Below are 25442 nucleotides of genomic sequence, written 5' to 3'. Positions count from 1 at the left end.
AGTCAATGAAAATACTATACATGTTTACAATCAAACCATCCACTGTAAACAGGATAAAATGTATGATATTTAGTGCAAGATAAAGTCTGATTTAAAGATAATTCAAACGTCACCAATTAGGGAGATGGGAGATCAGGACCACGCACTAGCTGGTGAGGGGACGGTTCAGTAGTCTGATAAGGGCTGGGAAGAAACTGTCCCTGAATCTGTTTTGTTGTTCAAATATGATTTTGAATGGTTCTGTGATGTACCCTAATGATCCATTTTGCAACATGATGCACAAAAATGTGAAATGTTGAACAATGATTTGCTTCTCTCACAATTGTCATAGTATTTTGAAGAGGGTTCTGAGATGATTGAAAAGTTCAAGGCAGTAATGAGGAGTTAAGAAAAAATAAAATTGATGCATTTGACACATGAACAGATTTCTGCTCCGCTTCTGTTATTTTAAACTTTGTTTTAATTGTGTAAGAGTTCAAAGAAAAAGTGCTGTACAAGTAGAGAAATGAAAAGGAGCTTGTCATAATGAGGGAAATGTATAATCATGATCCTGGGTGTCAGTTTTAATGCTTATTGCTCTGGTAGGAAAGATCAAGGGTATTACTTTGCTCAGTGAGTTGACTTAAAATACAGCCTTTCCTTTTCAGTTATTCTGCTGTTAACTGTTTGAAGCAGGGACTATTCAATGCCGTCCACCTTTTTGAAAGATATATCATATGAGGATCAGTGACAGCTTACAACCTTGCTCCATCTTCCCTGGGGATGTTAAAAAATAATTTACCTATAAATGGATTTTGGACACGGGGTGCACATTGCATTTAAAGTCTAAGATTCATACAAAGCACTTACCCAGTCATTTAAATCACAACAGTGACCTAATCATTTGGTCGCTAATCCTTGCGACCAAAACATTCTTTCCACTGCTACCTATCCTCCACAAAGATGGCTAGGATCAGCCCTTCTTAAGAATGTTATGTTAGAAGGGTTCAAGGCAATTAGTTTGGAGTTCAAAGCAATCTCTGTCACAAAACTGAAACATTGGAAATAAAGCAGAGACTACCATAGTTGTAAGCATTTGTACCCTCTTAAAAATAATACCATTAATATCCAAGTTTCCAGGCGTGATTGTACGTCATTTAGTAGTTTCTGTAGGTAAAGCATTCTGTGATTTTGGTCATTACATAAAATAAATGAAAATTGCCCATTTGAAAGTAGATTGATCTGTTGGCAAAGTAGTGCAGATTGCAAGTTAAAATTGGTTTCTTTAAATACTTTCACGTGCAAACACTTTCCTGACTTTGTCTATTTTGACTGATTTAGGGTTTAACAAAAATATTAAAACATGCGGCTTGAGTGTGTGTGGCTATTAACTTGACCTCATTTTATAAAACTGTTGTAATAGTACTAAACTTGTCCCATAATTTACACTCATCCTCTAAAGTTGAGGTACATTAGTACTTAATACATGTCTTTGATAGTTCGAGAACTACTATTTGCAATATGGAACTATAGTTTAAAATATTCTAACGGCAATTGTCGTTATTCATGTACCAGTGGTTCAACCAACGAACTTGGAGGTGCATGGTTAAACCTATCCTAAATGATTTCACCATTGGCATAAAGTTGATTTTAAACATGATAGGTGTAAACTAAAGTTAATGGTGAAAATTACCTGTTTATAGAATGTCTGCTATAAATGGGGCATGGTGTATGCACATATAAACACTTGTGTAGTAAAAAGAAAAAAAGGTCTCGTTAAAGAATGGGGTAAATTAAGTATCCTTTATGAGGGGTACTCTATATTGACAATGCTATTATTCCAAGTCGGTGTAGAGATAATTGTGTTAAAACACATGCAAATCAAGCCTGGTGACTGCAGTGCTGTAAATTAGTTGCATTCTTTGCATTAAATTGATCTGTCCTTCACTGCAAATATCTAGATAGGTCATCTTGCTTTCACTATAATTTCCTTCACAATTTGCTTCCACTTTAAAAAAATACTTGTTTTTTACATTCCCATAATAAGACATGGCCCACTTACCAGTTACTGTCAGGTACAGTGTTGTCAATTGACTGTAAACTAACAACGCGATGTGACGAGTTTTAGTAAGGCCTACAAACCGCTAGCATTGCAGCACTCAATACCCTGTTTACAGTATTATCATTTCAGATATTAAATGTTGAAGATAAATATTTCCCATGTCTGTTTCATTCCCTTTTTTGTCCATCTTTAAATTCTAACGATTTCATCTAAAGTAAAGTTACCATGTTTAAATTATGGTTTTAAAAATTGTTTTAATACACTAATCCACTATGAAATAAAAGGCATGAAGTTTTTGAACATTGTCTTTTAGCGATGTGTGATATAAAGCAAAGGCTGTACAGTTCTTTTCACAAGAATATTAAGGATTGATATCCAAGCAAGCCATCCATTTACATATTTAAATTTTTGATTTTTCCATATTAGAAGCAAAACAACCAATTGAAAAGGAGAATACAAAGATGCCACCTGGCGGGTAGGTTTTTCCATCCTTATAATTATTAAATGATTTATTTTTCATATTTCAATATAATTGCATGTTCCTAGTTTATACTCACTTGCCTTATTTGAAGGTTAAAGGTGGTTTATATATTTTCACTGACGTTGGGCTTGTGTTTTTGAAAATTTACGTGGTTTTTCCATACCTTTGGAAAGTTATATAAAAAATAGTAGTTTTCTTTGCATTCCTTTAGTAAAATCCTCTTGTCAAGTGATCATTTGTTATCCTGAGCTCCGTCTGTCTTGCCCATTTGTTCAATCTTGGTTTCCTTCTCGCCAATAATAGCGTCATTTTGATTGTCTACTTTCCTGATTTGTTTGCCTCCAGTTCCCATTCCCAGTTTTCCTTCCTCTACCAATATTTTTCTTGTCATTCACATACTTTGCTTGCTTGATATTATAATTATTATGGCACAGAAGGCCATTCCAGTGAATGCCAGTTTCTAGCAGAACAATCCCGTCAGTCCTACTCATCTCTTCCCAGTTCTTATTTCTGTATTTATTCGCTCTCAGCAACTTCCCTTCGTTTCTTTAGCTAGATAGATATAGATATGCCATTTATTGTCACTATACATGTACAATGAAATTAAAAGCTGCTCGTACTCAGTGCATACATATAATTTAGTACAAAAAACAAGAAACAGAAAAACAAAAACAGAAGGGAGAAGGGGGGGGGGGGGGGGGGGGGGGGGATAGGTGCACAATTCTGCGGTGCTATATACATATATACAGATGGAAGTCCGGGTGTTGGGCTGTGAAGTCAGTGCATGTGTGAATTTGAATTAAGAGTAGTTATAATTTTCGGAAAGCAACTATTCCTGAGTCTATTTGTCCTGGATTTGATGCACCTATAGCGCCTTCCAGAGGGCAGCAGGTCGAACAGTCCAAACGCAGGATGGGAGCTGTCTTTGATGATATTCTTTGCCCTGCTAAGGCAGCGGGAGGTGTAGATATCCATCAGGGAGGGGAGAGGGCAACCAATGATCTTCTGCGCTGTCCTAGTTACCCTCTGAAGCCTCTCCCTGTCTGCCATGGTGCAGCTGCCATACCATGATGTAATGCAGTATGTCAGCAGGCTCTCGATGGACGAGCGGTAGAAGGTCAGCAGCAGGTTAGAGTCCAGGTCGTGCTTCCTGAGGACCCTCAGGAAGTGCAGCCGCTGCTGAGCCTTCTTGATGACCGCTGTCGTGTTGTCTGTCCAGGAGATATCAGCAGCGATATGGACGCCGAGAAACCGGAAGGTGTTGACCCTCTCCACACACTCGCCGTTGATGTGTAGGGGGACTAAGTCGGTGCTGTACCTCCTGAAGTCGACAATGAGCTCTTTTGTTTTCCTGGTGTTCAGAGCCAGATTGTTTTCTGAGCACCAGGTTGTCAACTTCAGGACTTCCTCTCTGTAGGCTGCCTCGTCTCCCTTTGAAATAAGTCCAACTACATTAGTGTCGTCAGCAAATTTGACGATGCGGTTGTTGTTGTGGGCCGGACTACAGTCGTAGGTGTAGAGACAGTATAAGAGGGGGCTTAGCACACAGCCCTGTGGGGAGCCGGTACTCAACCTGCGAGTGGAGGAGAGGTGGGGGCCGAGTCTCACAGTCTGGGGCCGGTTGATGAGGAAATCTTTTATCCAGGCACATGTGAGAGTGGGGAGGCCGAGAGTGACCAGTTTACCAATGAGAATGTCCGGAATGATTGTATTGAAAGCTGAGCTATAATCCACAAAGAGCATCCGGACATAGCTCTGCCCCTGCTCCAGATGGCTCAGCACAGAGTGGAGAGCTACGGTAATGGCGTCTTCCGTGGATCTGTTTTGGCGGTAAGCGAATTGGTGGGGGTCGAAGTCTGGTGGTAGATAGTCCTTGATGTGCTGGAGGACCAATCTCTCGAAGCACTTCGTGATTACCGGAGTGAGGGCCACAGGACGGTAGTCATTAAGGCTGGTGATGGGAGACTTCTGGTGATGGGAGCTAATTACCTGCACTGGTTGTAACTTTGGTATGAAAAGAAACTAGAGCACATGATGCATGAAACTAGAGCAGAGACACAAATGCATTTCGTTGTCTCTGTACTGTACACTGACAATGACAATTAAAATTGAATCTGAATCTGAATCTGAATGATAGAAGTCAAGTGAAGTCAATTTTATTTCTATAGCACATTTAAAAACAACTTCTGTTGACCAAAGTGCTTTACATTAGTGCAGGTACTAACTTGCTGCAAACTTGCTACCACTTGCTATAATGGTACATAGATCAACAATACATACATAAATACATACAGCCCTCCCTCTGAGGCTCTCAAGAAAGGCTTGAGAGTAGAAATAAGTTTTAAGTATAGACTTAAAATGATGGAGGGTGCAGTTCTGATGGGAAGAGGGATGAAGATAAGGCATAAGTTGATTTAAAATTACCGTTTCAAGGACTTTTGAAAGGAAAGGCAGTTTGAAAATAGGTCTGTAGTTGCTAGGCAAGGTGGGGTCTAGGTTAGGTTTTTTCAGGAGAGGCTGGACCACCGCATGCTTGAAGCAGGTAGGAACAGTGCCAGTGGCCAGAGAACTGTTGATGATGGCGAAGATGCTGGGACCGGTTATAGCAATGACATCCTTCAGAAGGACAGAGGGGAAACCCATATAATCACAGGTAACCGTAAACTCTATTCGAACAATACCCCAGGGTGGGATTAAACTTGCGGTCTCACTCCAGCAATGTCATTTACTCTTGTACTTTTGTGCTGCCCATTACATTCCTTTTCCTCTTCATTTGTTCTCTTATTTTACGTCTGTCTTCCAATCTAATGAATTCACATTGCCAGGAGCATTACCTACTCACTTAGTTTTCGATATAACTTGATGATCCTTGTAGATTTGTAATAGGTGAGGTATCCACAATGGGCGCCCTTGATCTGATTTCTATCATTAAGGCAGTCTAACATCAATACAAAAATATTGCCCCCTACCCTTGAACCTGTAATTTATGAAACAGCCTTTCTTGCAGTATCTTGGAGGTGTTGCAGAATGTTGAGAGTTTAGGAAAATTATTAATGATAGATCATAATCTATGCAGCAACCTCTTGTTCAGATCCCTAGGATATAGGGCATCCAAGTCCATGGGATTCAGTCCTGTTATTTTTCCCAGTACTATTTTATTGATATTAATCACTTTAACACTCTCTGGAGTTGTGAATTTGTGGAATTGCCATAATGGGGCTTCTGCTTTGAACCAGGAAAATAGTTACATTTTGGTAGTTTTTCTTCAGTACAAATAGAGGTACAATATAGAAGAAATAAAAGGACTAAATGTTCTTGCATGTGGGTAATGATGGATCAGAGTACAGGAGGGAGATAGATAATCTTATTGAATGGTGCCAGAGAAACTGCATTGCTCTTAATGTTAGCAAAACCAAGTTGGCTAGTTCCCTTCAGGAAGGGGAAGCAGAGGATCCGTGAACATGTCTTGTCGAATGGGCGGCAATGGCAAGAGTCAACAGTTTAATATTCCTTGGCATGAATATCACTGAAGATTTGGCCTGGACCCTACACTTTGATGTTATCACAAAGAAAGCTCATCTGTGCCTCTACTTCCTCAGAGGCTTGAGGCGATTCAGCATGCTGCAGAATACTCTATTGAACAACTTCAGATATATGGTGGACCCACGACGAAAGAGGCTGTAGAAGGTTGTGGATATTGCCCAGTCAATAACCAGTATTGACCTCCCCACAATCTTAAGAAATCTGCAGGAAGTGCTGTCTCAATGACCCATGCCACCTTGGCCACACTCTCATCTCACTTATCACTGAGAAGAGGGTTCAGGAGCCTCAGAACTGTGGTCTCCAGGTTCAAGAACAGCTTCTTCCCATCAACGATCTTTAACCACACTGCGCAACCTTACCTCAACCACGATCCACTACATATTTCAGTTTGCACTATTATGGTCTGATTACTAATGTTATTGATGATTTATTGTATTTGTGATTATTGTATATTTATTTACTATGATTATGTGCTTGTAAAGCTGCAACAAGAATTTCATTATGTTCCTTGTGCAAATGACAATTAAGCACACGGCTCTTGATATGGTCAAAAGGCAGTATAGACAGATGAATTATTTTTGCAGAGAAAATTCCTGTCTGGAATTAATTACTTAACAAAAAGCTAATTCATTAATAACATTCCAAGGATAGATTAATTGGAACAGTATAAGAGTTGAAAGCAAAATTGGGCTAACTATATAGCTGTTTCAAAGACCCAATGCTGGCTGTATGCCCTCCTGTGCTATAATATTTTTACATATCTATTCCATACGTAATCCATTTAGAATTATAACGTGGTATCTAAACTTCAACCTGACATTACCTCGGGTAAAGGAGTGGAAAAGAGCATCCATTTTCTGCCATTAAAGAAAAAGTGAACAATAAACCAGAGGAAAAGTGAATACATTTCCATATTTTTATCTTACAGCTTCATTCAAGTGAAAACCGAGCCTTGCGATGATAACCAGCCCAGTAAGTTGCTTTTTAAATTTGCGTAAGCTTTTAATTAAAGGCAAAATAGTCGATGTTGTTATGTTGTCTGTAATTCTTAATTGCAACATTTATGAAAGTTTGTGTTTTGAGCTTGCATTAACTTTACAAGGAATTTTATGAAGTTGTGATAGTTTTAGTATTCAGGATTAAATAATTTTCCGTAAAGGTATTGCAAATTGATTCAATTGCACAAGATTGTACGATAGTTTCAGACCAGCAATAACCATAATTTGATTGATCTGCTCTGAAATTAGTCAAAATCTAGGGTCTTCATTTATTGTTATCCTTCCTGAAGTCTTAAGATGCTGGAAATCTGAAATTTGACAGTTGTTGGAAATGCTCAGAAGATCAGGCTACATCTTCACCATAGATATGGTATTTGGCCAGGTGATAAGCAGTGCCTGGTTTCCTCCAGACGTGATGCTTGGCATTCAGACCAAAGAGTTCAATCTTGGTTTCATCAGACCAGAGAATCATGGTCTCATGGTCTGAGAGTCCTTTAAGTGCCTTTTGGCAAACTTCAAGTGGCAGTCGTGTGCCTTTTATTGAAGAGTGGCTTCCGTCTGGCCAGTCTAGCAAGCGTCACGTCTGGAGGAAACCAGGCACCGTTCATCATCTGGCCAATGCCACACCTACGGTGAAGCATGGTGGTGGCAGCGTCATGCTGTGGAGATGTTTTTCAGCGGCAGGAACTGGGTGACTAGTCGGGATCGAGGGAAAGATGAACGGAGCAAAGCACAGAGAGAACCCTGATGTAAACCTGCACCAGAGCCTTCTGGACCTCAGACTGGGGCGGAGGTTCTCTTTCCAACAGGATAATGGCACTAAGCACATAGCCAAGACAGCGCAGGAGTGGATTCGTGACAAGTCTGCGACTGTCCTTGAGTGGCCCAGCTAGAGACCGGACTTGATCCCGATCCAACATCTTTGGAGAGACCTGAAAATGGCTGTGCATCGATGCTCCCCATCCAACCAGAAAGAGCTCGAGAGGATCTGCAAACCAGAATGGGAGAAATTACCCAAATACGGGTGTGCCAAGCTTGTAGCGTCATACCTAAGAAGACTTGAGGCTGTAATCGCTGCCAAAGGTGCCTCAACAAAGTACTGTAAAGGGTCTGAATACTTATTCTAGTGGGTGGCGTGACCGACGTCGCAGCGGCCCTTGCAGCCGGGGGGGGGGGGGTAAGAATAGGGACTTTTAAATTTTCCCTGCATGGGAGACCCGACCTTTTTCCTGTCGGGTCTCCGTTGTCGTTGGGGCCTAGTTCCGTGGAACGTCCTTCAGCCGGAACGACCTGGGGGCTCCAGTCACGGAGCCTGCGGATTCGCCATCGTGGGGATGGCCGGCTTCGGAGCGTGGCGAGAGGCTGCAACCCGACTCCAGAGCTCGGAGGCTCCAGCCGCAGGTCCGGTGGACGGTCACATCGGGAGCTCGCGGGTCCCTGGTGTGAGACCACTTTTCGGAGCTCCCGCAACGCAACTTCTCCTGCCCATGTCGCGGGGTTGGAACGCCCTGGAGCAGGGCCTTACATCGCCCCGCGCGGCTTTAATGGCTGCGGGACATGCCAACACCCGCCGGGGGCTCCCACATTGAGACATTAAGACCTGGAGCGGGGCCGTACATTGGCCGATGCGGCCTTAACGGCTGTGGGACTTACTATTGCCAGCCTGGGGCTTTAACATCGGGAGAAGAATGAAACACGGGAGAGAAAAGACTTTGCCTTCCATCACAGTGAGGCGGAGGCTCACTGTGATGGATGTTTGTGTGAATTAAATTGTTTGTGTGTCTTGTAGAGGTTGTTTCTTTTCGTTTGGCTGTAGAAACAGTTTCGTTTGAGCCTCATTTGAGGTTCAAATGACATTGAATAAAAAATATTGCATATTGTAAATGTGAAATGTTAAGTTATTTCTTTTTAATTACTTCGCTTTTTTATTGTGTGTAGATTGATGAAAAACAAAAATGAAATCAATCCATTTTTGCATAAGGCTAACGTAATAAAATGTGGAAAAAGTGAAGGGGTCTGAATACTTTCTGGATGCATTATGTATAAACACAGCTGTAATTTCTACGTGGTAAAACAAAAATGCATTAATAAAATCTGACAATGTGCACTTTAACCACATGTGATTTTTTCTTTTTTTTTTCTATTACAAATCTCAAATTGTGGAGTACAGAGGCAAATAAATAAATGACGTGTCTTTGTCCCAATCATTATAGAGGGCACTGTACATGCATCGTGAGACCACATCTGGACAGTTCTCTGAATTTAATGTTAATGCAAGTAATTCAGAGTCTCACTTGAGTGAGATATCACCCAATTTAATTATCTTGATTTAATTTGAGTGAGATTTATGATCCTGAGGGGTAGTACTGTTGAAGGAACGGTTTAACTTGATGGGTAATCTAGAACTGAGTTTGTGCGTAAAAAATGAACATGAATCATGAAAGTTCATCTTTGGAAATTTTCCCCAAAAGGGTTGTCGAAACGGATCTGAATATATTCAAGACAAAGGCAAATATCTTCTAGATAGTGTTGAAAAGATAATGCAGAAAAATAGGAGCCATGGAGTTGAGGTTTCTGTCTGATCAGTCATTACCTTTTTGAATGGTGGAGAAGTCTTGCGGTTGAAAGGACTGTGTATTACTACTTATTCAAATGTAGCATCTGTAACACTCAAATTACATTCTGTACATTCCCTTCATTAGGATGTTGATATATATTTTATCAAACTTCTTTGAAAGGAGTGTTGATTGGGAGATTTGATGAGTATTGAAATTGAGGGACAGTTAATGAATCGGTAATTAGAAGGCAGAAATTAAAGGTCCTCATCAATGAAATAAAGAAAAAGCTATATTAGAAGTGAAGACCAAGTGGGACCCGTTGGGCCCCGTCCCCCAACTCTCCCTCCTCACCTCCCCCAATTCTCCCCCCCCCCCCCCCCCCCCCCCCCCCCCGATGTAAGCCGCCGGCGCCGTTTTCGAAGTTGTACTTGGAGCAGGGGCTGGGGGGGTGAAAGGGATAAAGATTAATGAATGCACCACTGAGTAATTTGTGTATACTTCAAACTGGTTGATTTAGGAGGGAATTAGATGTTGAATTCTTGTTTAATTTGGTTGTTTGCTTGTCGAGATTGAAGTTATGTGGAAAGCTAATATCCCTGTAATATTGTAAATTGGACATTAGATCCATAAATGGTTCCAGTGTAGCCGATCATTTTCTTCAACTGTAAGGGAAAGTATTGCAATTTGATTGCTAATAAAGAAGACTACTGGAATTGGCTATGATTAAATAATCCATCATATTTGTCGCTAACAAAATTTATCAGATTGATTAATATTTGGGTTCCTGCCCCTACTTTTGTCCTTTTATTTGAAGTAGTTTCCTAAGTGTTGATATCTACTGAAGGATGACTTTTTTTAAACTACCTGCAGTCTCTGTTTGTATTCTGAAACTTGCCTAATTCTGCATGGACTTTCATTTTTCGACATTTTTCAGGTACATCAGTTGATCCAATTCCAATCAAAGCTGAAGCAGAAGATCCAGATTATTATCGATATACTAGTCAAGGTAATGTGGAAATCTTGCTCTAAAAAATGTTATTCTAAACTTCTATTGTGGCACGAGACAAATATTCAACATGATTTGATTAAATCAATTTCATTAAAACATGATGAACATATCCGTCATTTTGACTTTTATCATTTGTTTTCTACTTATGGGTCTTTACAAACTATGTTGTAAAGTAGTGTTCAAAAGTATAAACAGTCCAGTTACAGGCATTGCCTCTTTATTGCATAATTCATAGTATTCCAAATTCGCAAGAAGGTGGATGAGTAGGGGTAAAGCATGTAGAGAAAGGGAATTACAAAAGTAGAAAAAATTTGTGATGGTACAGAATATTTTAGCATTATGGAAAAGAGATACACAAGCTGGTTCTCAACAGGTGCAAAAGATTACAGTAGATGCAGGTGATGAACATAACGTTTGAAAGGAAACAAATTGCCATCGAGTAGACGATAAAAGATTTACAGCCTGCTGGCTGTAGAAATTTCTTATTTTCTGATTTGCTTTGAGACTGATCCTTGCTTCTAAGCAACTCAGCCAGGGAAAGTATCTTCTCTGTGTCTAATCTGCAAACCCTTTAAGAAGTTACATTTTAATGAGACCATCTTTTATTCTAAACTCTAGTTTGGGTCTAGTCTGCTTAATCTCGTATCAGACAAACTAATTGTTTTCCTAGCAATCAGAATCTTGCAAGTACAGCAAATCTGATAATCTGGTGTACTCAGAACTTGGGGGTGCTGGACTATCAATTTTTCTAGATAATTGGATGTACCAAACGAGATGAAAGATGTTGATGCTCTGGTAACAAATCTACTCGCATTCCTGACTCTTGGTTCACACTCTGCCCTTAGTTTAGACTTGGCATACACTTTGACTCCTGGTGTCAGCTTCAGGTTAATAAACAAGCCGGATGTAGATTTATTGGGATTTCTGAAATATTGGATACAGTATTGGAGTTTTACTCTATACCTTTCTTTGCTAAAGATGGCGAGATCTGTCCACAGTATTCCAGTGTTCGTCTCATCAGAGCCATGCATAATGTTGGTAGTACATCCTTACCTCTGGATGTAAACCCTTTTGTAATGAAGGCAAACAAACTGTTTGGGCTCCTGGTTGTTGCCTGTACTTGCATGTTAAGTGTTTTGTGTATGAAGATACCCAGTTCTTCTGAACATCAGCCTCTGTCAATCTCTCTCCACATATGGTTATCTGCTTTTGTTTTCTCTTCTCTCCACCATTTGTCCACTGATTTCACATTTGTCCACATGATTGTTCATCTATCTCGTCCATTCACTTAGCTTGCATATACCACCTAACGTATGTCTATCTTTCTTGAAACTGGCATTGAGCTTTGACATCTCTGCAAGCTTGTTCTGCTTACCTTTGGGCGTCTAATTCAAATCACTGATATAGATTGAACATCTGGGGCCTCAAGTTATAAACCTGCAGCCACCAGAAATCTGAAAGCTCCACAAATGAAAAAAATAAAATAATTTTCTGTCAGTAACCAGCATTAATTCCCCAATCCCATATACAAAATTTTGTTTGATGTGGCACTTTTTTTAGTTTAAATACACTTTCTCCCAATATCTATTCTGGTCTTTACAACTTCAAAAACCAAAGTCCAACATATTTGTCGCGAATTATACCTCTGGTAGGATCATGGTGACGCTGCCGAATTTTATTAATTTCTAAATACTCTTAATAATGTTTCTTTAAACCAGTCTAGCCTTTTCCCTACATGACATAAAGCCAATTTGTCTGTACGTGAATTTTCTCTCTTGGTGGAGTTGCATTTGTTATTTTATAATCTGAGAATTTATTTAGAAATAGTGGAGTTCTGGAAGAAGGCTCTCAATGCATTTACTATCTCTAGCCACCTCTCAAAACTCATGAATGGGCTTCCAGTCCCATTAATTTCTCTTTTTTTTTTAACTGCTGACTCAAGATTTAATGTGCTCAATGTATCTGGGATGTTTTTGTGTTCTTTATGATGACATTTGTCATGAAATATAGAGTGGGTGAAAGAAGGGTATTCCTTGGTAGTTTCAAGATAACATATTTTGCTTGTTTCACAACTTTGTCTGCTTGACTTGCATTGAAGTCTCTTTGTTGCATCATTGAGGTTAATGTTACCAATATTCTTAGTAATTCATGAGGGGTTTTTTTGGGGGAGGCTTTTTAGGACTTTCCCCTCATAAAAGAGAAATAAAAATCAAGGATTTCAAAATAACTCGATTCAACTCAACTGTAAGGGATGTACTGTTAAGTTTTGTATAAATTGCAAAGTAGAAAATGGTTTGGACATCTTTTTCATCAAATGTCACTAACCTTTGGAACCAATTGCTGTTTTAGTGGGTGAAAACTTGGTGTAGACTATCAAAGGAGCTGGCTGTGTTTCCAGTTATAGCTAACAGTTATGGTGAACAAAACCGAAGTGGAAAATTGCATCATGACTACTTTTGAACAAGATTAATAGGGCCAGCCAACTATTTATTTTTGTTTGTGTGAGGTGGTTATGCACATTATATAAAAAAAAAAAAATTCATTGCCTATTGCAATTAGGCATTGGAGGTCCTACAATAGTGCTTTTCATGTTGGCCTGGTATGGCTACTTTGTTTGTCATGGGTACTACCAGAGGTTCCCAATCAAAGTCTTAAAAAGGTATTTGTTTCCGCCCCCCCCCAAGATATTTTCTCATTGATTGAGCACAGTTTTCATGACTTATTTGATTGCATAGACTTCCCATCCAAAAGAATAGCAATATTTTATTGTCATAGAAAATTACCCATCTGTGGGAAGGAGGGGAGAAATTGAATTGGTTTTATTGCATCATTATATTCTGCTTTAAGCGATGCTTAATGATCTTCGTTCTCTAGTAAGATGAGGGGTTAATTGCTTTCCCTTTTAATGCATCAACAGAAGTTTTGTTCTTGCAGTCGACATTTAATTCAGCATTTCAATTAACTTTGACATTGTATCAATACATTTGATGAGAGATGTTATCCCTGTCGATTTGTATTTAATCCCAATGCCTCTGATTTTAAATGAATCTCTTTTGTTGAAATCCCTGCATGGCTGCACTATCTCTGTAACCTCTGCAAATCCACTACCAGATCACATTATCCACTGCTCCAGTATTAGTTTTGCATCCATCAACCATTTTTATACCTTCCCTTATACATTTATTTTTGTTGTAACATGTGCAGAGCAACTATTTAGTAACTACGTGGAATTGTCATTTTCAATTATTTAAAGTATGCTGTGCATGTGCTCCATATGCCATTACAATTGAGCATATAAGATTTGTTATATTTTAAAATTTATGGCTTGCTTCATCACTGCTCATTTTATTAATAATGTGGTATAGCAAAAAAGGCAGATGTTTTATGGTTGCCGGCAACTATGTTCTTTTTAATATAAATGAATTAGTCTTGCAGAAGCACCAAGAAAGTTCATCTAGTAGTGTGGTTTATAACCAGTGATATTAGAAGCAGAATATAAAACAGTGCAGCAGAGGAACAGGCCCTTCAGCGCACCATGATGACACAATTCAATCTGTCTGCACATGGTCTATGGTTTAAATGCTGCTTAAACATTGCTTTTACATCTCCCTCTATCATCTCCCCTGGCAGATTGATCCAGGCACCAGCCACTCTGTGTTAAACATACACAAACTTTCTTTGTAAATTCCCTTTACCCTCCCCACCATCAAGTTATGACCTCTAATATTTGATTATTCTATCCTCGTGGAAAGACTCTCTGTATTCTATCTATCCCTCTCAAATTTTACATGCTTCCCTGTGTTTGCTCCTCAACTTTTGGCACAGAAAAAAAAATCCATGTTTGTCCAAGCCCAATATTCCCAATACCCTCTAATTAAGGTAACATGTGTTTTAAAAGGTCATCAATAATGCTTGTGCCCAAAGAGTAAGGCGACATGTCTTATGACTTGTAATGGGTCCACATCCTTACTATTTCACCTACCACGATGGATCAATGGGGAAGTGATCTTGCTGGCTCTCCACGCTGCACTGAACTACTTAGACAATAAGAACATGTACGTCAGGCTGTTGTTTATCTACCACAGTTCGGCATTCAACACCACCACCACCTCCAAACATGTCATCAAACTCTGAGAAATGGGTTAACCGCATCTTTGATTTTCTTTCTGGGTGGGAATTTCTCTGAAAATCTGTCGTGGATGCAGCACATTGATGTAATCACAAGCAAAGCTCATCAATTCCTGTACTAAGATTGAGGAGATCTGGTATGTCGACCAATAATATTGAACTTATACAATTGAACTTTTATAACGTACAAGCTGGAGAGCATCTGACTGGTTGCATGTGTGCCCAAGAGTAATGTATGCCCAGTGCATCAGACGCAGACTTCCCTGCCATCAAAGGGATTTATAGTTAGCGCTGCCTCAAAAACGCCAACAATTTCATCATATCCACACTACCTGGCCACACTGTCATTTCGTTCCTACCTTTGGAACAAATGTACAGAAGCTTGAAAACTCTGACCATTGGGTTCAAGAATAGCTTCTTCCCAACAACCATTAGGCTCTTGAACATTGCACTGCACCTCAGCAAGTATGAATATCTGGGGACTGTCTTTGGTTGCACTGTGTTTATTGGCACTAGTATGGTTATTAATTTAAAATGTTAAAATATATTTGTTCCATATCATTTTTTAAGGTAAGAATTTAATTGTTCCTTTGGCGGTACCTACATGTAACTTTTGACTTGATTCATGAGAAATTAAATTCTGTTTGCGGTGCAAAATGTGCAGGTATTGAGTGGCAGTATGGACATGAGAAAGGAATGGCAACATTTGTTCCTGTTATGTCCTGCTGCATCTGCTGTGGTTGTGCTGTGGTATTGATTTTTTAATTGTATTGTGCAGCATTTCCCTGTTTCTATTACTGAGTCACCAGATGATGCTGTGGTTCCTGCAGTGGAATTATTGAGCTGTTCCACTAATGTTTGCTTTATTTCACCTTTGTCTCCAATGTAAAACCAAATAAATTAAGAGTGAAGGTTGTTGACCAACAGACGCTTGGATCAAATTTTGGGATACACGAAGGGAAAGCTAACTAATGATTAAAGGAATCACAAAGAAATTTGCAATGCAGGACGATGCAAGTAACTTGATTCAATGCTGGTGGACACATGAAGGAGTGATGCCTAAAATATTATCTTTCTTCCAATTTAGTTTTCTTCACTTGTTCAAAGATGCAACTGGAAGCCACATGATGTAAAAGATGTAGGCTCGTACTGATCTTTTTAATACTAAAATTATATAACACCAATTTGTAGATGATTGAGAAAAAATCTTTATGTGGGGCATAATCCACAATACCTCAGTGGAACTACATATCTATTTTAAATGGTGTTGTATATTAAGGAGTATAAATATATTCAAAAGATCATTTTCCAACAGGAGAAGAGTTGCAGAATGAAGACAATGTATCAAGTGATGAGACTGATGAGGAATATACACCAGATGGTAAGAAGTGGAGTAACTTCCCTTTTTAATTGTAAGGCTTGACAAAATGAAATTAGTCTGAGGTCTCAGCAGTAACAAAATATTAATGCAGAAGCTTTTGAAATAAATTTTCATTTTTTAATATTAGACGTGGTATAAATTCCTAACACAATATAATAAATTGTTCAGCAAATTGCTGGTCTACCAATTGGTAGACGGCAAATGATTGTAATTAGATATGAAAAATAGAAAATTTAGTTTTGTGGGCCACTTGGTTTCATTCATTGATTTTCAACCATTGCAAATTATTTTTCTGCTGGTATCTTGATAAGATGGCCTGGGTAAGATTGATGTTTTGTGCGTGTGCAGCTAGAGTGGAATGTTGTTAAGAATATTTGAGAAATCTAAGATTTCTGGGCAAACATGGTTGTAACTGCTTCTGTCTTTAGCACTTGCATGTTTTGTGCTACTCCAGAGGTCCTTTGACCTCATAGAATTTGCTGTGATAAGATTAAAGCTCTTTCTCAGATTATTTGTATTGTCATTTCTCGGCTACTTTCCCCTTTGAGAGAACAAGTCGAGCAATAACTACAAATAAACTATTAGCATTTCAGGTCTGGGGCCCTTCAGAACTCAAAGGGTCCCAAGCCTGTAATGTTAACTGGTTTTCTTTCCACAGGTGCTGCCTGACCTAATGAGCTTTTCAATACTTATCCGATATCTAGCATCTGCAGTTTTCAAATTTTAATTTATTTCTTCTGTATAAAAAATGTTGGGATTACTTCCATTTCCTTTGTACATAATGGCATTGAGCCCTCTACAAATGTCAAATTGCAAGACCTGCCTTTGCATGTCCTAAAGCAGTTAATATGTTATGATATATTCAACATGTACCACTCATTGAAACACAGCTATTTTAAAACACGGAGTAGATGTGTGTGGTTGCTTTGCAATTCAACTCAAACTTAAAATGGGGGCAGTCAGTTGACATCTTTAAATTATTAAACCATAGAAAATCATGACAGTTATTTACTGATGAAGTGACATTTTTGAAGGATACTTCAGTCTATGGATAAATCACACACATCAGTCTTTCCAAGCTTCTTTCAACATTAGTTTTGTTGAATTTTAAGTTTAGTTTTTCATAGTTAATTGAAGAGAAGAAAGAAGTCCTAATTATTTTTTCCCTACAGAATCCTGGCTATACTAATTTCCAGAGCAGCCATGAAGTACACAAATTTGGGATGTTAGGAACAGTTGTTAAAACATGTCACCTGGTGGAACCAGTTTCCTTTTTAACAGGCTCAACATTGCTTGAAATTTTTAATTTTTGAGAAAAAAAAGCAAAAAGTTTAGTTTGATAAACTCAATTTTTTTTCATGCTATTTACTTTTGCTCAAGTTGTAAAAGATTGAACCCCAACTCCACTCTCCGTTTCTAGTTTTAACAAGGTCAAACAGTATGGTGACAGCATGTGGGGATCATCCCAGTTTTGAGCAAGCTTGTTTATTTGAATACAGTAAAGCTATGTATATTTAAATCATTTCTGAGTTTCAGACATCAGGTAACCTTGCATTTATAGCAAGTTGAGCACTGCTTATTGAGGAAAAATTGGCTGCATCATTTGTGACCTGCAACATAAGATTTAAGAAGTATAAGATTGGGAGAGCTTAACAGAGCTGTGCCAGTGCTGCAGAGAGCTATGATCACCGAGTACTTTAATTGCCTCTTCAAAATATAAAATTGTGTTTTCCATGAGACCAAATATATTTGTATTCTGATGCGTAACATTGCAAAATTTGCAATTAACACAATGAATTGCAGCAGCCCTATTAATGGTGACTTTATTTGAGAAGCAAGCTTTGCTCCATTATGACATCCTGTGGTCAAAATAAGGCACAATGCATTACATGATAGTTACGTGTTAATTTGTAAAGCTTTTTCTTGTGTTGCTTTATTTAATTTTAATCTTTCCTTAAATAGTAAGCATTTTGTTTTGTATTCCTTAGATTTGTCTCACCAAGATCATTCTGAAACTAGTGAAGACCCAGAAGTAGAAGTAACTATTGAAGGTAAGCATTGGGTCTTTAACTGATTAGGTAGTTGGCACAGAAATTACCATATAGTAGTTGAATCTGAATAAATTGGTGTTCGGTTCTGTTCTCCTATTACATCCCACAACAATTGTGAGCCTCTCTGAGGGAGGGAATGGTCAGGTGGGTGGTGAATTCGAATTTCAGTCATAGATGCAGCTGGTTGTGCTTTTCCTTTTTTGTTCTGCTCCTCTTTACCCTCAAATTTAGGCAAATTGCATTGGAAAGTGTAAACTTATTTTATTTCATAATTCAAAACCTTTAATTTAAGATACTTTATTCTTCTGGCTGATCAGCTTTGATTTCACCTGATGTCTGTAGAGCAGTACTTGATGAAAAAGAAAATGTCTGGGATCCGGCATGAAAGATGTGCAGGTGGAAGCTTTTAAACTATACTAGACCAGTCTGACTTGTCGCAAGATATCAGTTTTCATTAAAATAAAATGGAATATTTCAATGCGTCTATGTTCTTGTAACAAACAGAAGAGCATAATGCAGAATGAAGGTTATTGTAAAATAATTTTTCTTGATAGATTGAGAAAATGTGGGTGCAGTTTCTATGAAATCCTCATTTGTTATTCATAATGGGGTATTGATATAGACATTGGAGGGATACGTTAGCAAAGAATAGTATTTTGGAGGGAACAAAATATAGAAGGACAATATTAATACCGAAAGAGAACGATATCAGATGGAAGAGGGAGAGTACAAGAAAATATGGGAGGGGAAAAAGGTAGCATGGTAATCAAACAGCAAATATTGTAGCAAAGTTACCAAGTTTAATTTGGATAGTTTCTAGTACGGTACAAGATCTGATTCCCAAATAATAACCACTTTAAGTACTTTTTGTCATAATCATTGTTGTAAACCTTGTGAATTGACAATCACCATTTAGCAAGGCCCATGAGCAGCAATGTTGTAATGATCTGTTTTGCTTTGTTTTGAAGTAAAGTTATACAATCAAAGCAAAGTTAGCTGCAAAAGTAAATCAACAAAGCTTAATGAGATACAATTTGGATGGGAGGTTCCTCCTGAATCATCCTTGAAAATGGAAAGAAAATGCTTAACTGCATCTTACCTGAACCATAATTAATGCTGGAGGCCTTGCCAGGATGGTAGAGCTATTCATAATGCACCCGACATCCTTGCTGTGGTGTGTTCCTTTGCTGAAAATGTTTCCAGCATTTTTTTATTATTATTCTTACATTACCAGCAGTTTTGTTTAATTTTCATTTATGTAAATGCTGCCTAGTTGAGTGCACATGCTAGATTCTATATATCCCACGATTCTGCTTACTTTTATTGAAGTCCTCATTCAGTTTGGGTACTTGGGATTCCAAATTTTTGTCATGAATGCATCAACAAGATTACAGTGAAATCAAAAGGCACTGTAGATCAGGTTATTTGGATAAGTATGAGAGGCCATTTATGGTTCACAGTTTTATGAAAAGCATGGAAAAGTTATGAAACTGCATTTTCTATTTTTAGATGATGAATATTTGCCACCAAATAAGCGACAAAAGTATACAGTACAGCTGACGGATGCTGGGGCCACTGCGAAGCGGAAAAGTAGGGAATTCAATTTTGGTGAGTTAAAGTACTATTTCAATTTCTTGAAGATTTGTTTCCATTGCTAGATAAACTGGACCAATCATCAGACTTGCTAGATGCTATGTATTCTATGATTATGCAGAAATCACAATGGATATTTTAATAAATGTAATTGTAATTTTTGATTTTTCATTCTTAATGGTCTTTAATTAAACAATACAAAATGCTTTTTGGAAGTTTAGTTTGTTTTGTATCATTCATTTTCTGTGTTGTACATTATGTTAAATTTGTTTTACCATAATTATTAGATTTTTCAATCCAGTAGGTGTGCAAGGAAAATTCATTTGTGAGATGGTTCATAAGTAACTTTTGTTCAGAACATTCAATTTGGCTGATTCAACAAAATAAATAGAGTACAGAACTTTACTTTAACATCTCAACTGCAAATACTGCATAATTTAGACTTTTAATTATTAAACATTTGTGCTTGAATCAGACATTTGATTTATTTTGTCAGCGTCTTGAAATTCGTCTTGCATGTATTCTGTGTTTACAGTAGGCAATATTTGATACACTCTGGTTTAAAGGTTTCTGCATTCATCACTACTTGAAGTCATTGCTGTGCACAAATTAATCAACGGGATTCACTGTATCTGGGTATTAGTTACCACAATTTTTCTCTAGTTATACTGATCTTGAGCTTTTTTAATTAATTCGCAAACTTTTCATAAATGCAGAACAATGGAATGCAAGAATTACCGATTTAAGAAAGCAAGTGGAAGAACTCTTTGATAGCAAATATGGTAATTATTACGGTAACATATTGTGTAACGTATCAGATTGTTTTACTCCTTTCAAAATAAGGATAAGTTGGTCCTAATTATGGTTAATGTGAAGGCCAGCAAGTCGATTAGGGATGTGGGCAGAGGTGAGCGTGATTATGATACTGAGGGGGACAGTTATTAGAAAATGTAGGTGGCTATTAGTAACCCAAGCTGATTGCATGAGATGAGCTGTACATTATTGCAATGGTAAAGAGTATTAAATCTTGACTGATAATGGATTACATTTATTGAACTGGTAATTGATGGTTGGAAATTTGTTGTATTTAATTCTACAATGTATTCAGTTACTCGGATTAGTTCTTAACTAGTTCCATTGAAGCCAAATGCTTCCATGAAGAATGGCACAATTTGATCAAAAGGTCCTCAGTGTGACATGTTAACGATGTTGCCTGACTTGACTGTTTCTGGTGCATTTTATTTCAATGGGACATTATAGCCTTGGGTTTAATGCTGTTGAATTATTACATTCAGTTGGCGGTTTCAGTCAATGCAGTTTACATTTCTAGTATGCATTTGTTTTTACACCTTGCTGCTAACTTCAAATGTATTTGGCTGATTTACCAGACCCACTAATGTTAACCCAGTGTTTATCACACTCGAATCCAGCTCCATCATCCTTGCTGTCATTTTTAAAAATCCATCTCTTCCTCCACATTCTTGAATAACATTTTGGGGGCCTTTTCCTCCTTCCCTGCCTATTCTTTCCCCAATATTGCATCTTAAAATGGGCTTTGCCCCAGAGTATTTCATAGTTTTGATAAAGGTCACCAATCTGAAATGGTAATTTTGATTGTCTCCACTGGAACACCCTGATGACCTTCTGCATTTCTGACGTTTTCTGTTTTAGACTTCGGCATCTACAGTATTTTCCTGTTCTTAGAACCTAGCAGTTACAATCTGAAGAGTCTGATGGAGTGGGCTGATGAACTTTAGAACAAGAGAGGTTATGGGAAGATTGACGAGGTGTTCAAATTATGAACTTATCATAAAGTATGTTAGGAGAACCTTTTCACTGACATGAGGATTAATAATTTGAGGACAAGGATTTAAGATTATTGGTAGAAGAACTAAAGGAGGTAAATTTACTTTTCAAATGGATACCAGAAACAATTCAGCAGTAACTTTCAAAGAAGAATGGATAATGGGAATTGCAGGAGAAAAGGAGTAATGAAATGGTTCTAAGATGAGCTGTTACCAGGGTGGGCCAAATATGGTAAAAAAATAAATTACAGTTTTGGTGTCCTAATTTGAGGAAGAACATTCTTGCTATTGAGGGAGTGCAGAGCAGGTTCACCAGGTTTATTCCCGAGATGGCGGGACTGACATATGAAAGAATGGATTGACTGGGCTTGTTCCCCATGTTGGGGAAGTCCAGACCATTTTAGGAATAAGGGGTCGGCCATTTCAGACTGCGATGAGGAAAAATATTTTCTACCAGAGAGTTGTGAATGTGTGGAGTTCCCTGCCACAGAAGGCAGTGGAGGCGAATATATGGGATATATTCAAGAGATAGTCAGATATAGCTCTTGGGGCTAATGGAATCAAGGGATATGGGGTGAAAGCAGGAACAGGGTAGTGATTCTGAATGATTAGCCATGATCGCATTGAATGGTGGTGCTGGCGAAGGGCTGAATAGCCTACATCTGCATCTATTTTCTATGTTTCTAATAGCCCTTTGTGCTGTAAAATTTCTAATGATATCTGGACCTGTAATTTTATTTATTATCCCGATTCCTATTTTTCCTACCTCTAAATATCAGTCTAATGTCTTTTGCAGGGTTATTAAAGAAAAATATACATAAACTTCTTGGTTTTGGGGCATCTTTGTTTTAGTTTGGTGATAATGCATTGTCTTATTAAATTAGTGAATTAAGTCGGCTTGCTTAGTCTGCAGAACTAGACTTCAGGGTTTGGCAAGGATATCTCATGATGCTTAAAAATCTCCTCTCCCATATTTTTCATTGCTCTATATTGAGAAATGTCATTCAGCAACTTGGTAATGTTCCTATTCAACCCTTTGCATTTAAGTATGTTCACTGCAAAGTGGAGTGTAAGTAATTTAGAATAGGTATTGTATGAAGCTACTATAATAGATCTAAATCTTAACATTGTGTAAAATTTTAGCTCGAGCCACTCTTGCTACCGGACCAGTTGCGATCCCATATCCACTCTTCCAGTCGAATTCCGAAGATCTTTGTGTTGATGGTTTACCTGAAGGAATTCCATTCAGGAGGCCATCCACCTATGGAATTCCAAGATTAGAAAGGATCCTTCTAGCAAAAGACAGGATAAAATTTGTTATAAAAAGGTATGGATTTAGTAAGAATTTGATTTAATAGCGAGAGAACTGGTGTGTTGGATTTTATTGGCTATTGTTAAGTACCCCGTAAGTAGTTATTTGCTGTAAAGAGCTTTGAAATACTTGAAGATTCTGAGCACTTGTATAAATGTAGGGAATTTACATTTTACCCTTTCTATTGTGTATCAAGAATCAGTCTTCTACTTTTGGGCATCATTGGTTTACTGGTGGGAGTGGGAAGGGGACAAAGGTATGGTGAATATGTAAATGTAGCAATTTGTTCTGTTCTTGAAGATATGTTATTGAATTATTGCTCATAATTTTTAAAATTTCTCGTATTTTATTGTATTTCAGTGTACATAATCCGTTAATTTATACTTCAGTCAATTCCTGCTAATTCGGCACAGTTTGACACTAATTTGTGTGTAATAGATCTTAATAAAGCATAAACATGCTCTTTAATTTGATTGGGTTTTGCAGCATTTGTACCCCAGAACATTGCGTTGCCAATTCTGTACCTTCCTTGACCATGTTTTTGTTCGAGCTAGAATTTCACAATCCCATATTCACATTGCAACATGTCTTCCAAAACCAATCATTAATTTAGCATTATATTTAAATCATTTAACTGACAATCCACAAAGCAAACATTTCAAGATAAGTACAGACTCTCAGCCAATGATATAACATCTATGGTTAGCCTATCCATTCTCATCTAATCAGAAATCCAATTGTAAAAGTTCATATTGTGAATAAAAACCTCCTTTATCAACCATTATCCAGTTTGTTTGATAAATTAAACAAAAATTACAACATGATGCACAGAGAAAGACCATGTATACTTTAATTCCTGCTGATTATTGATGGGATCTATTGTACGATACCATCAAAGTGATCACCCTCTTCTTGCTTTTCAGTTCTACCCATGTAACATCACTGGATGACTCCCCCAGGAATGTCCTCACTCAGTACTGGCGTAATGTTCTTCCTATCCAAAAAGCCACTGTTCCTCTCCCATCTCTATCACTATAACCCGTGCAGCATTTGTACCTCAGAACATTGTGCTGCCAATTCTGTACCTTCCTTAACTATGTTTCTGCTATAGCTAGAATTTCCCAATCTCATATCCTGGGTTAATTTGCCTTGCCTGTCAGGCCTCTTTCATTGAAATTAATGCAGTTTAATCCATCATTCTTCCCTTGCTCCCTGCCACACTCCTGCCTGCCCTTTCATCTGCATTTGCTCTCTAATTTATTTGTCTCTACTTTCTCATCCACACTACTGCTTTGGACCCACCCCTCTGCCAGACTGGTTTAAAGCCACTATCTAGCAAATATAGCAAAAACTATATCTAGTAAATCGCTCCAACAGGATTTTGGTTTGGTGCAGTTCAGGTGCACCCTCTCTTACTGCCATAGAAGAGATGCCAATGGTCCAAAAACCTGAAACGCTACTGCCCGCACTTGTTCCTCAGCATGCCATCTTCAACCCTATCCTCCTATTCCCATATTTAAGGGGAATGCCTTGTTTGCGCAATGCCTGTGCTAATGCCTTATTTTCACAATCCTGTATCAGTGTACAGTTACACCATCTTTTTATCTTTATTATTTATGCATTTGGTACTTTCCTCTATTTTGTGCAGCAAATGAATCATACCTTCAAATACAATTGTATAGGCTCTCTGATGCAGAAGTACGGTATTCAGCCCAAGCAGTATATACCAATGTTTATGCTCTTCCCATCTCAATATATCTGTATATTTGCTTGCCTAAGTATTGGATTGATATGCATGCAGACCACATTCATAATCTTGTACTTCATTACATGTACCCTTTTGCTTTCTGTGCAAAAGAATTATTAATGAACCTGTGTAGGGAAAAGCAGTAAATTATGTGACGGACCATATCTTAATAGCAGAAGTTGCACAAATAGAATCAACATCTCTTGATAGGAAATTGAAATCCTGCTCTGTCTTCTGTTTTGCATGAGGACTCTTGATCAGTATAATGTCTCTTCACCTATTCCACCAAATCATTTCTCATATATGCACGTTTGTTTCTTAATGTAATTAAAGCAAACAATCATTTCTAAAAATATTTAAGAAGGAACTGCAGATGCTGGAAAATCGAAGGTAGACAAAAATGCTGGAGAAACCCAGCGGGTGAGGCAGCATCTATGAAGGGTTTCCGCCCTTAAACATTCCCTATTTCCTTCGCTCCATAGATGCTGCCTCACCCAGTGAGTTTCTCCAGCATTTTTGTCTAACTTCTAAAAATATAACTTATTTCAATGAAACGCGTATCAAATAATTTGTACAGGTTTTTATTTTTTTTAGTTGTAATGTAAAATGGTGGTTATTAGGCTGAATGTTTTTCCACTGTATAACAAAATATCCAGTCTGCAGTTATTTTGCATGAAGGTGCAATTAAAGGTGAGTTAGAAAAAAACTTTTTTTTGTTCTCCAGACCAGAACTATTAACTAGTGAGCAAGAAGAAACAATTCCTGATAAAACGGTCCCAGGAGGTAAGTGTGCAG

General features: G+C 38.0%; 1 protein-coding gene across 1 annotated transcript in view; it reads left to right on the top strand.

Moving 5' to 3' along the window:
• The window catches only part of LOC129710462 (general transcription factor II-I-like), a 121994-nt gene that overhangs the window by 35053 nt on the left and 61499 nt on the right, over positions 1 to 25442 (top strand). Inside the window, exons 8-16 of the mRNA XM_055657418.1 lie at positions 2468 to 2516; positions 6994 to 7037; positions 10556 to 10627; positions 16074 to 16139; positions 18128 to 18190; positions 19700 to 19798; positions 20500 to 20565; positions 22732 to 22915; positions 25372 to 25430. Coding sequence (XP_055513393.1) covers positions 2468 to 2516; positions 6994 to 7037; positions 10556 to 10627; positions 16074 to 16139; positions 18128 to 18190; positions 19700 to 19798; positions 20500 to 20565; positions 22732 to 22915; positions 25372 to 25430 — 702 coding nt within the window. The remainder of the gene's footprint in view (positions 1 to 2467; positions 2517 to 6993; positions 7038 to 10555; positions 10628 to 16073; positions 16140 to 18127; positions 18191 to 19699; positions 19799 to 20499; positions 20566 to 22731; positions 22916 to 25371; positions 25431 to 25442) is intronic.

The sequence above is a fragment of the Leucoraja erinacea genome, chromosome 28 (assembly GCF_028641065.1).
Source record: "Leucoraja erinacea ecotype New England chromosome 28, Leri_hhj_1, whole genome shotgun sequence".
Classification (NCBI taxonomy): domain Eukaryota; kingdom Metazoa; phylum Chordata; class Chondrichthyes; order Rajiformes; family Rajidae; genus Leucoraja; species Leucoraja erinaceus.
Note: the sequence above shows the minus strand (reverse complement) of the source record. Positions and strands in the feature narration are given on the sequence as shown.